The sequence below is a fragment of the Ambystoma mexicanum genome, chromosome 1q (assembly GCF_040938575.1).
Source record: "Ambystoma mexicanum isolate Mex_15411 chromosome 1q, UKY_AmexF1_1, whole genome shotgun sequence".
Classification (NCBI taxonomy): Eukaryota; Metazoa; Chordata; class Amphibia; order Caudata; family Ambystomatidae; genus Ambystoma; species Ambystoma mexicanum.
The window spans coordinates 176,933,009-176,946,571 of NC_090922.1; the positions used below are offsets into that span (position 1 = coordinate 176,933,009).

Here is a 13,563-nt window from a genome sequence, read left to right on the forward strand (position 1 = left end):
CAACATAAGTACTTCCAACACCTTGACTTAACACTTCCCCAGCCTCAGGCTTTTTGTTAGGATGGTGCACCCACACCTTTTTTCCTGTGCTACCGAAGCCTCCTTCCCCCCTCAATGTAGTGTCTGGAGATTGCTTGCTTTCTACTACTAGGGGGACAACTGCTTGTTCACAAATCAATTGTGCAATTCGGTCATATTTGGTTAATGGTACTGCAGATGCACCAGCATTATGTAAAAGTACCGAAACAGTCCCTCTATAATCAGGATCAATCACACCTCCTAATATGTCAATGCCTTGTTTTGCCAGGCTGGATCGTGCAGCAATGCGTCCATAAGTGCCAGCCGGCAATTTGATGCCAATGCCCAGCGAGATGGATTTGGTTTGCCCCGCCGGTATAACACCATCTTCACAGGTAGATAGATCAAGTCCAATGCTGCCTGCAGTGGCTTGCACAGGCAGCTTAGCTTCTTTGTCAGTTTTCCACACAACAAGAGTCTTTGTAGATTCCACTTTCTCACTTGTCAGTCTCACAAAGGGTGTCTGGCGATTTCCCAGTGGACGATTGTTCAGTTCAAACAGTGCATGTGCCAGATGTTTGGACCACCCCTTGAGAGTGTGAGTCTTAGTCAGCTTCTTTATTTGTTGCTTGAGCAGCCCATTGCTACGTTCCACCAAAGCAGAGGATTCTGGGTATCGGCTGATGTGCAGTGTCCACTTTATGCCTTGCTCTAGTGCCCAGTCTTGCACATTGTGTCCAGCAAAATGGCTGCCTTGGTCTGATTGGATTTCATCCGGGATGCCATAGTGTCTGATGAGGTATTCCATGCCTTGCAAGGTAGCCCGTTGATCTGCATGGGCAGCTGGATAAGCTAATAACAGTCCAGAGTATGTGTCTACCATGGTCAACACATAATGCTTTCCATTCTCGGGCGGTAAAGGGCCAATGTAGTCAACTTGCCATACGCTAGCAGCTCTTTCACCTCTTCTCAAAGGGCCTTGAGGCTTCCTCTCCAGGGGGTAGTGCTTCACTTCACTGCACACGGAACATTGGGAGGCAGCTTGTCTGGCTTGATCCATGGTAATGGGCAATTGTCTCTTTTTTGCCCATTGGTAAGTTCCTGTTTGCCCTAGATGCCCTGAGGTTTGGTGTGCCCAATCCGCCATCCCTTGCAGCACCTCAGCTTCTTGCGGTGTTGTCACTGGGCGAATCTTTGCCATTTGGTCCACTTCATTGTTGAACAGGGCAGCCAGTGAGGTGTCAGGGGGCATGTGTGCATCGACATGCCCAATGCAGATTTTGCACCTCTCACCTTTGCACCACATCTCTTCCCAGATGTCTGGCCCTCCCCAGATCGGCGTGTTCTTGATTTGCCAACCATCTCTTCTCCATGCCGGTGCCCAATGTGTCAGGCCTTGATATGTGGCCCAACTGTCTGTGTATATGTATGCAGTCTCTGTTTCCTTCACCTGTTCAATCACGGAGGCCACTGCTTGCAGTTCAGCATACTGACTTGATCCTCCCACACCTTCTCTCATTAGCAGTGTTTCTCGATGGGGCTGGAATGCGACAGCTTGCCAGTGTCTTTGCCCTTTATCATACTTTGCCGTGCCGTCCGTGAACCATGCAGACTTTTGTTCTTCTTCTGTCAATGTATCATAGGCTGGTGCGACTTTGAAGGGAGATTCTGGCAACGCCACATGGGTGTTTGGTTCAGGCATCGCATCCAGATCTACTGCCTCCAGCATTTGTTCTTGCAGTCTGGAAACCCCTGTGCGGCCAGCTTTCGCACGTTGCTGTAAATACCATTTCCATTTGACATGAGTGGCGTCTTGTGCTCTGCCACTTTTCCCATTTGCAGCAGTGTCACGCACCCAGCCCATGATTGGAATTTCTGTGCAAATTGTCACTGGTTGCTCGCCTGTGATTCTTTCAGTTTCAACTAGAGCCCAGTACACTGCAGCAACTTGTTTCTCAAGAGGAGTGTATCTTGTCATAGGATCTGTGAGTTTCCTTGACCAGAACCCCTGTGGCACTCTTTTATGTCCTTGCTTTTGCCACAAGCTCCACACAGCCACGTCATTGTAGACAAGAATTTCCAATTCAAAAGGATCAGTTTTTGTCAGGGGCCCCAGCGTGATGTAATTTTGCAATGCATCTTTAGCCTGTTGGAAGGAAGTCTGTTGCTCTAGGCCCCATGTAAAGTCATGTTTCTTTCTGGTGACTTTGTAAATGGGTTTCAGTATCAGGCTTAAATGAGGTATGTGATTTCTCCAAAACCCCATTAACCCAATGAATCTTTGTGCCTCTTTTTTATCTGCTGGTGGAGCCATCTGCTGAACCATATCAATTACCGGGTCGGGAATTTTCTTAACTGACCCAGACCAGATTGCACCTAGAAATTTCACCTCTTGAGCAGGCCCCTGTACCTTTTTGGGATTTATGGCCCACCCCCGATTTTGCATGTGTGTGATCAACTTTTCAGCAGCATTTTCTACATGTTCTTTCTCAACACTGGTCAGCATGATGTCATCAATGTAATGAGCAATAAATACATTATCCAATTGCACCATCTTTAAGTCCCTGGCAATCAATCCATGACACAGAGTGGGACTATGCACATACCCCTGGGGCAATTTAGTAAAGGTAAACTGTCTGTCTCCCCAAGTGATAGCAAATTGGTCTTGTGATTCAGTGTCAATATCAATGGAGAAAAATGCATTGGCCAGGTCAAGGACCACATGCCATTCACCCACTTCTCTTGTAAGGTTTTCAATCAGAGTAATGATGTCTGGCACCGCCGTAGCTAAGGGCGGCACCTTCTTGTTCAAAATGCGGTAATCAATTGTCAGACGCCATGCCCCATCCGGGCGGCGGACAGGCCAGATCGGCGAGTTGAATGGACTGACTGCCGGCCTCATTATGCCAGCTTTCACCAATGACTCAATAGTTTCACCAATCTCTTTATGTCCTCCTGGCAACCGGTACTGTTTCACACACACTGGGTCAGCAGGAGGAGGTAAATGCAAGGGGGACCATTTGGCATGCCCAACCACAACAGGGTTAACAACTCTCACATGGATTTTTCGATTGCCAAAAACAAATTCGCCTAAATCTGTAGTCACACTTTTGCCCAACAACACATCCATGCCAAGGATGTACTCTGGTATATCTGCAATCAAAACATTTGCTGTGAAAGGCAATCCCTCACCAATTGACATTTTTACATTAAAGGCTTTTGCAACAGTTTCTGCTCCCCCATAACCATTGACCAAAACTTTGGGACCAGACAATTTACTGGGATTGCCATTCAGAATGGTTACCTCAGCTCCTGTGTCTAATAGAGCCAAAACATGTTTTACTTTCTCATCCAAGTACAAGGTAAGTGGCACAAAAGGGCGTCTGTCTCTGGGGCTAGTTCTCTTTATTAACCGTACCTCAAAGACAGAGCCAGCCCTTCAATCAAAAATGGGGTCTGGGACCTCCCACTTGTTCTTTGCCAAATCAGGGTAACCCTTTGCTCGCACTTTGGGCTTTAACACCTCCTCTTCAGAGGGTGCAGAGGGCTTAGTTTTTTCCCGTCCCTGTCTTTTAATTTTTTTCCATTTCTCAAGCAGCTCAGATGTGGGTTTACCATCTATCTCATCTCTTGGAATTCCTGCTTTTAGCAGGTCCACCCACATTTGTTTGCGTGTGATCTCAACAGTATCAGCTTTCTCTTTAGACTTTACATTTTTACCACGCTTTTTTTCTGAATCATTGTTTGCAGCCACTAGACGTGCTGCTTTGCGTACATCCAGCCCTTCTAGTTGCCCTAACAGAAGTGCTACTTCACCAATGGCTTTGCCCTGCGCTGGACCCAGCAATGAAAGCAATGCGCCCTTCATGTGACTCGGTGCATTTCTTAACAAACGTGCGCGCATGCCAGCTGTAAACAACTCCATGTCAGGCCCTGCAAAATTTGCACTGTACAGTGCACACTGCAAACCCATCTCTCTAAGCTGGTTTGTTGCTTCAGTTAGTGACTGCCAACAGCCCCAACTCTCTTCCATATCCATTGGACTCCCATACAGATTCATTAGGGCAGTGTGAAGCCAATTAAACAAGGAATGAGAACCTTGCTGTCCGAGCGCACCGCGCACTATCTGTCCCAACATCACATTAGTAGTGAGTGAACCCATCTTTAACAGTTCCTCTGGGGTTAAGAAGATACTATCGGCACCCGTGTCCCAGATGCGAAGGAACCAAGTCAAAAGTGCTTCACCTAACTTCTGTCTAAATAACTTAGCAATCTCTAAAAGCTCTGTCTGTGTATAATCACGGACAATCCTTGTATTTTGAATATTTGCACCGCCAGCTTGGCCCTTTGATTTGTTAGTGATTAATGGCCGTGCTGGATAAACACATTTCTTTGGAGCACATTCCAGCTCCTCTTCATCAGACCAATTTAATTCAGCAAGTCTAATTTCAACAGACTCATTCCAGTCATGTGCTTGCTCAGTTTCACTATCACTGACTTCACCCGACCATAAATTTGGGTCCCAGTTATCTTTCCTAATTAGCGCGCGAATCCTTATCTTTGATGGATTGCCCCGCTGCTGTCTGCGCTTGTGCGTGGCTACACGCACAGCTAAAGAGGCACACCTGTCCTCCATCTGATCAGCCCGTTTAACGGACGATTCAAGGGTCTCTCTCATAATAATTTGTTGCTCTTGGAGCAGGGATATCTCGTCTGTTAATTTACTAATTTTAGCATCTTTAAGCAATTCATTCTCATGCACCTTTCTGAGCGCCTGCAGGAATAACCAGCCTATATTTCCTGCTGCCTTGAGCTCCTTTCTGCATTTCTCAAGCGGTAAACTCTCCAAGCACTTACTAATTACCGCCGGGGAAACATCATTTTCAAGCATGTCCCATGCCATCGGTGCCGAGTACCGATGCAAAATATCTGCCACACCCGACCAAGCATTTGATGCCGGCCATCCTGGAATGTGACAGAGTGCACTATCTTCCCCATTGCATTCATCTTTTGTATTTCTTTTCCAGAAGGGCATCGTGCTCGAAAACCCTGCTCACAGCGCCAAATGTAGTGATAAACAGTACCCGCACCTCCCTGGGATCCAGCCCTTTGTGCAAAGTAAATCACTCCTAATTACCTTCCCACACAAATAAGGTTTAAGAAGCACGATGAACTCAGTCTGGAAAAAAGCCAATCACACAGAATATGATGCTTGCATTTATTATCTACAATGACTAATGAAAACTAAGCAGCAATTTATAATAATGTGGAAATAGAGAGTGCAAGCTATATAATGCCAATTATCAATCACAGATGAATATGCAATTATTTGGTCTTACGCTCCTAATGAAATGTAGATGAAGATACGATCTGATCACATCCAGGACCCTCGCCGCTATCTGGTGCCCGGCACTCCTCAGCAGAGGAGGGGAGGACTGGCCAAGCCCCCACAGTCCTACACCAGAGCAGGGATGTGATGTTAGGAGCCTCTGCCCTGATAGCGCACAGCTGGTCGTCCAGGCACTGTCCTTGATACGCACGTCTTTCCAACAGTCCAGGATGAGTCCCCCCTCCCTGGTCCAAGTATAGTTCTCTTATTAGGAGCTGCACGTCAATCATCATGACGTGTCAGCTCTTCGAGAAGCTTCTAGGCTCTTCCCTCCTGGCAGTAAACATGTTTTTTGCTTGGAAAGTTACAAGACTGGAAACAGCCAGTCTTGGCTCCCAGGCTTCGGGCACTGTTTCTTTGCATTCTTGTCTTATCAGTGCACCTGACTCGCAGAGCGAAGACGGGCAAAGCAATGCCTGGCTCCCACGAACTGCATGGAGCCTCTTGCTAAAGCACGATGTTTTATGTCTTCAAAAAAGGCCTTTGCAATTAACCCCTTGCAAGCATGCAGGCTCACCCAGTTTGAGAGTCCTGGTTGATGTCAGCATTTTCCTCCACGCTTCGAATAGGCTCTAATACACACAAGATAGCTCAGTGGGTTAGTGCAAATGCAGGTTACTGCAAGCGCCTAGCAGCTTATCACTACAAGGTGTCCGGAGGAGAATGTCACACATGATGGCAGAAGCATCAGATAACTTGAAAGCAGGTCAGGCTCTGGTGAAGCATTGGCATGACCAGAAGGCCAACATGGTTGAGTTTACTCAAGACCAGCTAGTTCTAGTTATGGTGCCTACAAGGCAGATGGCCTGACAGGACAAATGGATAGGACCCTTCAAGGTTGTGGCTAAACCTGGAGAGGACAACTATCTGGTGGACTTAGGCAATCCTAAGGAGGCTCCCAGAGTCCTTCACACCAACCGTCTAAAAGCTTATGTCTCAAGACCAGAAGTGGGGGCTTTACTTCTAGCTTCAGCTCAAGAGGAGGAGGAGAGTGAACCTCTACCTGACCTACTCAGAGGCCAGCCTTTAGATGAGAAAATAGAAGGAGTTAATCTCTCTTCTAATTGACACCTGAACAACAGAATTAGTTCATGTTTCTGTTAAATCAGTTTGCCTCCCTGTTTTCACTATCACCAGACTTGACCCCTTGGGGCCAGCATGATATTCTCACTGGTGACTGTTTACCTGTTAAAAGCAGAGGTTACAGGATGTCAGATCATGTAAGATCCCACATAAAGGAGGAGGTCAACAACATGCTTGATCTCGGGGTAATAGAGCCCTCTACCAGTCCATGGTCTAGTCCAGTTGTTCTAGTACCAAAGGCAGGATCCAAAGAGTTGAGATTCTGTGTGGACTATAGAGCTCTTAATGTAGTGACCAAGACTGATGCCCACCCTTTACCCAGGACAGATGAACTCGTGGACAAACTTGGTTCAGCCAAGTACCTCAGTACATTTGATCTCATTTCAGGCTATTGGCAAATAACACTAACAGATCATGCCAAGAAGAAAACTGCATTCTCAATCCCAGCAAGCCTCTACCAGTTTACGTTAATGCCTTTTGGACTAAAGAATGCACCTGCTAAATTCCAAAGGATGGTTAATCAAGTTCTGAATGGGATGGAGTGTTACGCTCACCTGGTTCCCACAGGGGTGTCGAGCGGATCTGGACAGTCACGGTCTCCACCAACGTGATGTGCAGTGAAGAGATGACTGACTGGACTGGCCCACCTAGTTTCGTCTGCTTGACCCATAGAAGTAGTCTCCTAGAAGCGGAGAAAGGGAATTAGCCACCCGTGGATTTAAGTGATAGCACCTCACTGCGTCCCACCTATCACCTCTGATATTCCCTTTCATGAATCTCACCTTATAGATTTGAATGATGAGCTCTCCATCCTGCGAAGAACGCAGGGGCGCATTGATGACCAGTTACTTCACTGGCCTGAAGGTATTGGAAGAGTTCGAGAACAATCCTGACTCCAAAACTCCTGGCAAAGAGCCGTAAGTATATAGTTCTTAAGAGTTCAAAATGTCCGATATTCACTCTTGTCCAATCCTTACTTTTATCTTGCAGCTTTGACCCAAAAGAAGAATGTCTGTGGCAGCTGAAAGCGTCCAGGTAAGAGTCTGTGTTACCCAACACTGTCCGGTGAATGATGCCAAGGTCTAACTTGCTGCTTTCTTCCTTCCTTCAGGTGCGGCGAAAGAAGATTTGGCGTGCTGATGAAAAATACCTCCGGCGGTAAAATCAGGTAAGAATATGGTGGCAAAAGAGATTGTCTTTGTCTGTTCCCTCTGCTCACCTTGTTGTTTCTTGTCCCCCTTAGGTGTCGGAATTCGGCGATGTAATGATGGAGACAGCGCCGGATTGTAGAGGTGCTGCGGGGAACGGTGAGTATGGCGTGGTGCTGCTGCTGGCGATGCGACGCGTTTAAAATAAAGTCTTTCCTCAGATTCGAAGATGTGATGGATCCGGGATCAGGTAAAAAATCAGGTAATGTTCTTGTTCTAACCTTTTGCTTCTTTCCCTTCTTTCTAGGCACTCCAGGTATGAGGCGGGCGTGGCAGAAGGCTGGATGCTGGCTGCAGGCACGGTGAGCGTTACGCTGCAGGATGCAGAATAACGCGAAGCATGTGCTGCTCTTCGGGCGTGGTTTAAATAGCCTCCAAAGTAGTCCCAGGTAAGTATTCCTCCACGACCACACCCGAATAAAAAATAGACCCTAGAGTAAAGTAGTCCCTTCCAGGCCTCACATTGGCTTGGATCCTTTGCAGCATGGTCTGCATCAGGTAAGGGAAAACATATGAGCCTGGCGCCTATGGCGCCAGGACTGATGCCCCCTATGAGCCTGGTGCCACAGGCTCCAGGACTGTACCCAGATAGCCCCTAGCAGGGGTTGCTGGGCTTTCCATGGGCAACATGATGCCTGCTTCCGGGGCTGATGGACTTGGTCTGGATGCCCAGGGCTAGACATCATGACATGGAGGACGTCTGCATGGCATACTTGAATGCCATTGCAGTGTTCAGCCCTACTTGGAAAGAACATGTTGACCACTTAGGATATGTTTTGCAGTCTGTTGAGCAGGCCCATCTGACCATAAAGGCTAGTAAATGTCAAATTGGTCATAGCAAAGTGATCTACCTTGGACATGAGGTAGGAGGAGGTGAAATCAGGCCATTGCCTAGCAAAGTACAAGCTGTACAAAACGGGGCCATCACTACTACTCAAACCCAGGTGAGAGCCTTCCTAGACCTTACTGGTTACTATAGGAACTTCATAGAGAAATATGGGAACATAGCTTCTCCCTTGCATGTAGTCTCCTCTCCCAAATTCCCTAAAAAGGTCAGGTGGAATGAGGAGTGCACTCAAGCATTTGAAGGCCTAAAGAAAGCCCTTTGTCAAGCACCAGTCCTAAGAGCTCCTGACTACAACCAAACCTTCATTGTGCAGACAGATGCTTCAAATACATGTATCGTTGCAGGTCTGAGTCAGCTGGATGAGAAAGGTAGGGAGCATCCCATTTGCTTCATCAGCAGTAATCTGAAGGAACCTGAGACAGGGTGGGCAACCATTCAAAGAATGTTTTGCTATTGTGTTGTCACTGAAGAAGTTTAGACCATACTTTTACAGATCTACTTTTGTGATTCAGACTGACCACCAACCCTTGAGATGGTTGATGCAAATGAAAGGGGAAAACCCTAAACTAGTAAGATGTTCAATCAGCCTGCAAGGGTTTGATTTTACCATTGAACACAGGTCTGGGTGTCACCCCCAACATGCTGATGGTCTCTCCATGATGTTTGACCGACTGGAGTAAGGAGATTCATCCAGGAGTGGATTAAATCCTCCTCTCCCTTAGTCTGGGGGGGACGAGTGTTAGGGAGAATTCTCAGGAATGTGCTAATTTCCCTTACCTTTTGAGACCCCTAGCAGTTTTGCTGGATTTCTAGGATTTGATTGTTTTACCTGGTAAGTGTGTGAACCTTTTTTCCCACTCTTCCATGTATTTTGATGTGTGTTTTACTTTTGTGTTCTTTAGGTATGGAATTTTAACACAACTCCATAGGCATCATCTTTTTCTGTGTGTCCCCAAGGTTTAAATACCTTCTCTGGGACTGACTACTGTCTCCCAGAGCATGTAAATTTAAATTGACTTTACTAGTCTCTTTAAATTTACAGACCCAGCACACACTATCTTCCTATAGAGTTCTGGACGGGTTGCCTATCATCCCCTGAGTCAAAGCACTCATGTAACAGTCAAATGTTACACTTTCCTACTTTAAATGGCTGGTGGCAGTGGTTTAGATCAAACTCCCATACTTTTTCGCGACTGCAAACAACGGTAGCTAAAAATCGAGTCAGCCATGTTTTCCAATATGGCGCCCAAGACCTATCTGTAAAAACAGACTCTGGTCAACTTTTTTCATCATTTCTTTTAGTTAAGGTCCTTCTTGTGTTTGTCTCTGCGCGCCACACCAGGGTTGGTCCCTTTGTTCGTTGGCCTTTGGCGAGCTTAAGTGTTGAAGCCCTCCTCTGGCGCCTGAGTGTCTGGGATGGACAGGATGTGAGAGTGGTGCCCAAACCTCCCTGTGCTTAGTCTCCTAGGAGACCTGAATGCACTCTGGCGTGATTGGCTGGCTGGCTGTCCGGCAAGGACAGCCACCTTGCTGTGTGAGTGACAGCCAGGCTGGAATGAATGGGGGAAAACTGTTTAAAAGCATCGACCGAAAAGCCCTTCAAGGTTAACTTCTTTCCTTGAGTTTGGTGGGAACAACCAACTCGCAAGCCACCTGGACATCCTGGTCGAATTTTCTTCAGAGTGCTGTTGAAAACCGGATAGCCAGGGGGAAGGAAACCAGCTTGTGGACTTTAAGGCACTCACACTTTAAGACAACATTTTGCCAAGCTAGTGGCCTCATCCCTGGGCAGTGCAGGACCCTCCCGACGTCCTTCTCCTTGTCCCCACAACTGAAGCTCAGGAACAGCGAGATCTGCTCGAACTGCCAGGAACAACTGCCTCAGCAACAGCTCTTCTTCACTTTAACGGTACTGTGCAAATGCGGTCTGGAAATCTTTCAGCCACAGTGAACATTTGTAAAACTTTCCCAACTTCGAAGGCTTGTCCTTCCCTAAACATTCGTCTAACTTTTTGCCTGACCAAATTCTTCTAAGATCCGTGGCAAAGATTTAACTGTTTACTACCAGAACTGTGCTATCTATACAAAGACTCTGAACCATTGCCTTTCGCCCGGGCCTATGAGCTGAATTGCTGGTTGTAGTTTACTGAAACGCTTTGCCCTGCCTATGAAAGTATTTGTGCTGTTGATTCCTATAACCTTGTCTTTTTACCCCTTTTGAAAGTATCTGAAGTGCCATGTTGCTCCCACTTCAGGGGAGCTGAACTTGTTCAGTAACGTATTGGTTGTGTATTTGTAGTTTATTATTGTATGATATTGAGCTGCTCTTGCTAGTGTAATGTTTCAAACTGACTGTGTAAATAAATGTATATTCTTTTACCAAGAAACCTTGAGTAAGTGCTTGTTTGAATCACTGTATTTGTTGGGCCTTTGTGTAACCTGTTCTTCTGCTCACTCAACTCTTGAGATAAGTCTGGCTACCCAGCCACTGCTACCACATGACTGTTTAGTACAGGCTTCTACCAAAGGTGAACTTGGACTGACACTTGTATTCTTAATTGCATGTAGTGTTCCCAAAGGGTACTGCATGTGATTCTGCCTAACTCCCGAGAGGAAACAAAGTGGCACAGTTATGTGAACTGCATCTTGTGATTGTCAAGAAAAGCTGCTTGAGCTGCACCCAGTGCGGCATTTTTGGTGGAAATTGCAGCAAGTGACAGATTTTAAAGAAGGGCACGCCAGTGACATCCAGTAACATTGCTCAAAGCTGCCATCTGCACAATGCACCAAGTCATGCAATGCACCCCCATTGGCTCGCCGAGCTGGGCATCATTGTTCTGTTGGGCCAGTCATCTAGGCCTTATCCTATTTCCCTGTCCTCTGGTCAGAGCCTGATAACATGCAGTCATGGGGAAAGGAAGCTAGGGTAAAAGTCTCAGTAGGGGCACTGCCTGGGTGTAAGGGACACAATTTACTGGGGGACTCCCCCCCTTCTTGTGTGTGCTCGGCGGATGGGGGGTTCTGGGAGGCACAGGGGGTGGAATGTCAGTGGTGTGTGCGGGTCTTAGGGCGGAGCTAAGTGTCGAATAATATGGGTGCTCTGAATGTAGGATGCTGGTTGCTTTGATAAAAACAAAGTGCATTTTGGGAACATGATGTTAACCACCAAATTATCAAACATGTCTATGATAGTAATTCAGATGTGCATTCCTTCTGAGAATGCAATGCACACTGGGAATGATTTATTTATATTTATTTATATGTTTATAACGCCCCGAAAGCCCGCGGGCATCAGGGCGCAACAAGCACACAAGCAGAACAAAACAAAAAGAACGGTACTAGGAATGAATGATGCTCATTTCATCTGCCCAAATAGTCACCATGACAGTAAAATGTGTGCAAAGCATGAGACATATAGAGTGCTTTGGACTGTTTTATTGATTGTGTTTTGACTGTCCTGGTGAGCAAAGGAAGACTTTCAGATGCAGTTTGTGAAGTCGTTGCACATCGCTCATCTTCACCCGTGGAAATTCCAAAAAGGGACTAGAGCTTCCTCAACTTTGGGGGGAAGCTTGGTTTTGCACGGGCGCAGCTCTGTATTCTTAAAAATCGCATGCTGCCATAAAACCATGAGGGTTTTGAAGTTACGCAGGCAAACGTGGTGGAGACAGGGATTCCTTCCATGCCCCAGTTTGCCTAAAAAAAACCAAAAGTGCCGCACAGTGCAAAAAGGGGTGTTAAGACAGCCAAAAACACTGTTAGACCTGTCTTTTGCACAACTTGTTGTGCTGCCAGGATTTGGAAATTGTGGTCTAGAATATTAATGTGTCTGCATTGATGACCTATTTATCCCACTGCATCCTTGTACTATTGTAACGTTTTGTGCACATTTTATATTGGAAAACACCTGAATGCTCATCTCACAACTCTGATAGTGATGTGCTGTGTTGTCTTATTTTCAGATGCATCGGTTGGCAGAGGAGAGCAGCGTGATACTGCTGTGAGTATGCTTCAGGGATGTGGCTGGCCCTGCTATGGATGCTGTGAGGGCGCCATTCTCCCCGCCACAGACAGGCATGTGTTATCTGTCTCTAGAGGCAGGCGAAATGGGCGACAGAGCATCGGGAAAAGAAGCACCTGGGAGCTTCTGCAGTCTGTCAGCCAGCTGACCGAGGTGTTTCCTATGGCAGGCGAGACCATTTGTGATATAGAGATAGCCGGAAGGGTCTGCACCATGTAGGGGGCTGTTTAATGTGAGAAAGGAAATGCTGAGAGAAATGAGCATTGACCAAGCCAGTAGGGTTGGCTGATGTATAGGCATGGTATGGGCTTCTACCAGCCCAGTTGGCATCAAATGCTGACTGTTGCCATCATTTCCCAGGCATCAATGCTATGCTCTAGTACTCACATTCCATAGCAAGTACTGCTGACATATAACAGGTGATGTCATAAAAAGTCCTGGGACTCACACCATTAGAAGGGGTGGGTATGAAAAGCCCAGGTATTTACTCCACCAATAGGTAATGCCATCAAAAGCCCAGGTACTCCCATCACTGGTATATGATGTCCACTTGTTCAAACCACTGTTAGAATATGATTATTTGACATAGATGTGTTAGGTTTTATTTCCTCAGTAAATATACAGGTTTCAAGCATCATTTGAACCCAATGGGCTTTATTCTGATTAGCTTCGCCAATCAGGAAGAAATCCATGCAAATTCTGGGCACTATCCACCCATAATTGCTTGGTATTTCCCTACCTTTCCTGCTGAGCCAAACCCAATGTTTCTTTGTTGGGGGTCCCTTCGCCCTCTGTGTCCCGACCCCGATGTCCATCTCCTATTATCTTGCCTGCTTCCTTCTCCTCTGTGAGCACCCTCATCTGCCTGCAGACTGTTATGCTGGCCGCTGCCACACTGGACGTCTCCCCGGTCCACCCAGGCTTGCGCGTTCCTCTGCCACTGCCCCTTTCTCTGGCCCAAAGACCCATCCTTCTTGCCCTTTGCACCGGTGCTGGC

General features: G+C 46.8%; 1 protein-coding gene across 13 annotated transcripts in view; it reads left to right on the forward strand.

Annotated features, from left to right (window-relative positions):
- LOC138526227 (T-cell-interacting, activating receptor on myeloid cells protein 1-like) overlaps positions 1-13,563 on the forward strand; it is a 733,986-nt gene that overhangs the window by 691,199 nt on the left and 29,224 nt on the right. For all 13 annotated transcript variants that reach the window (XM_069636718.1, XM_069636712.1, XM_069636798.1 and 10 more), the window contains one exon: positions 12,508-12,545. In XM_069636718.1, the coding sequence (XP_069492819.1) occupies positions 12,508-12,545 (38 nt within the window). The remainder of the gene's footprint in view (positions 1-12,507; positions 12,546-13,563) is intronic.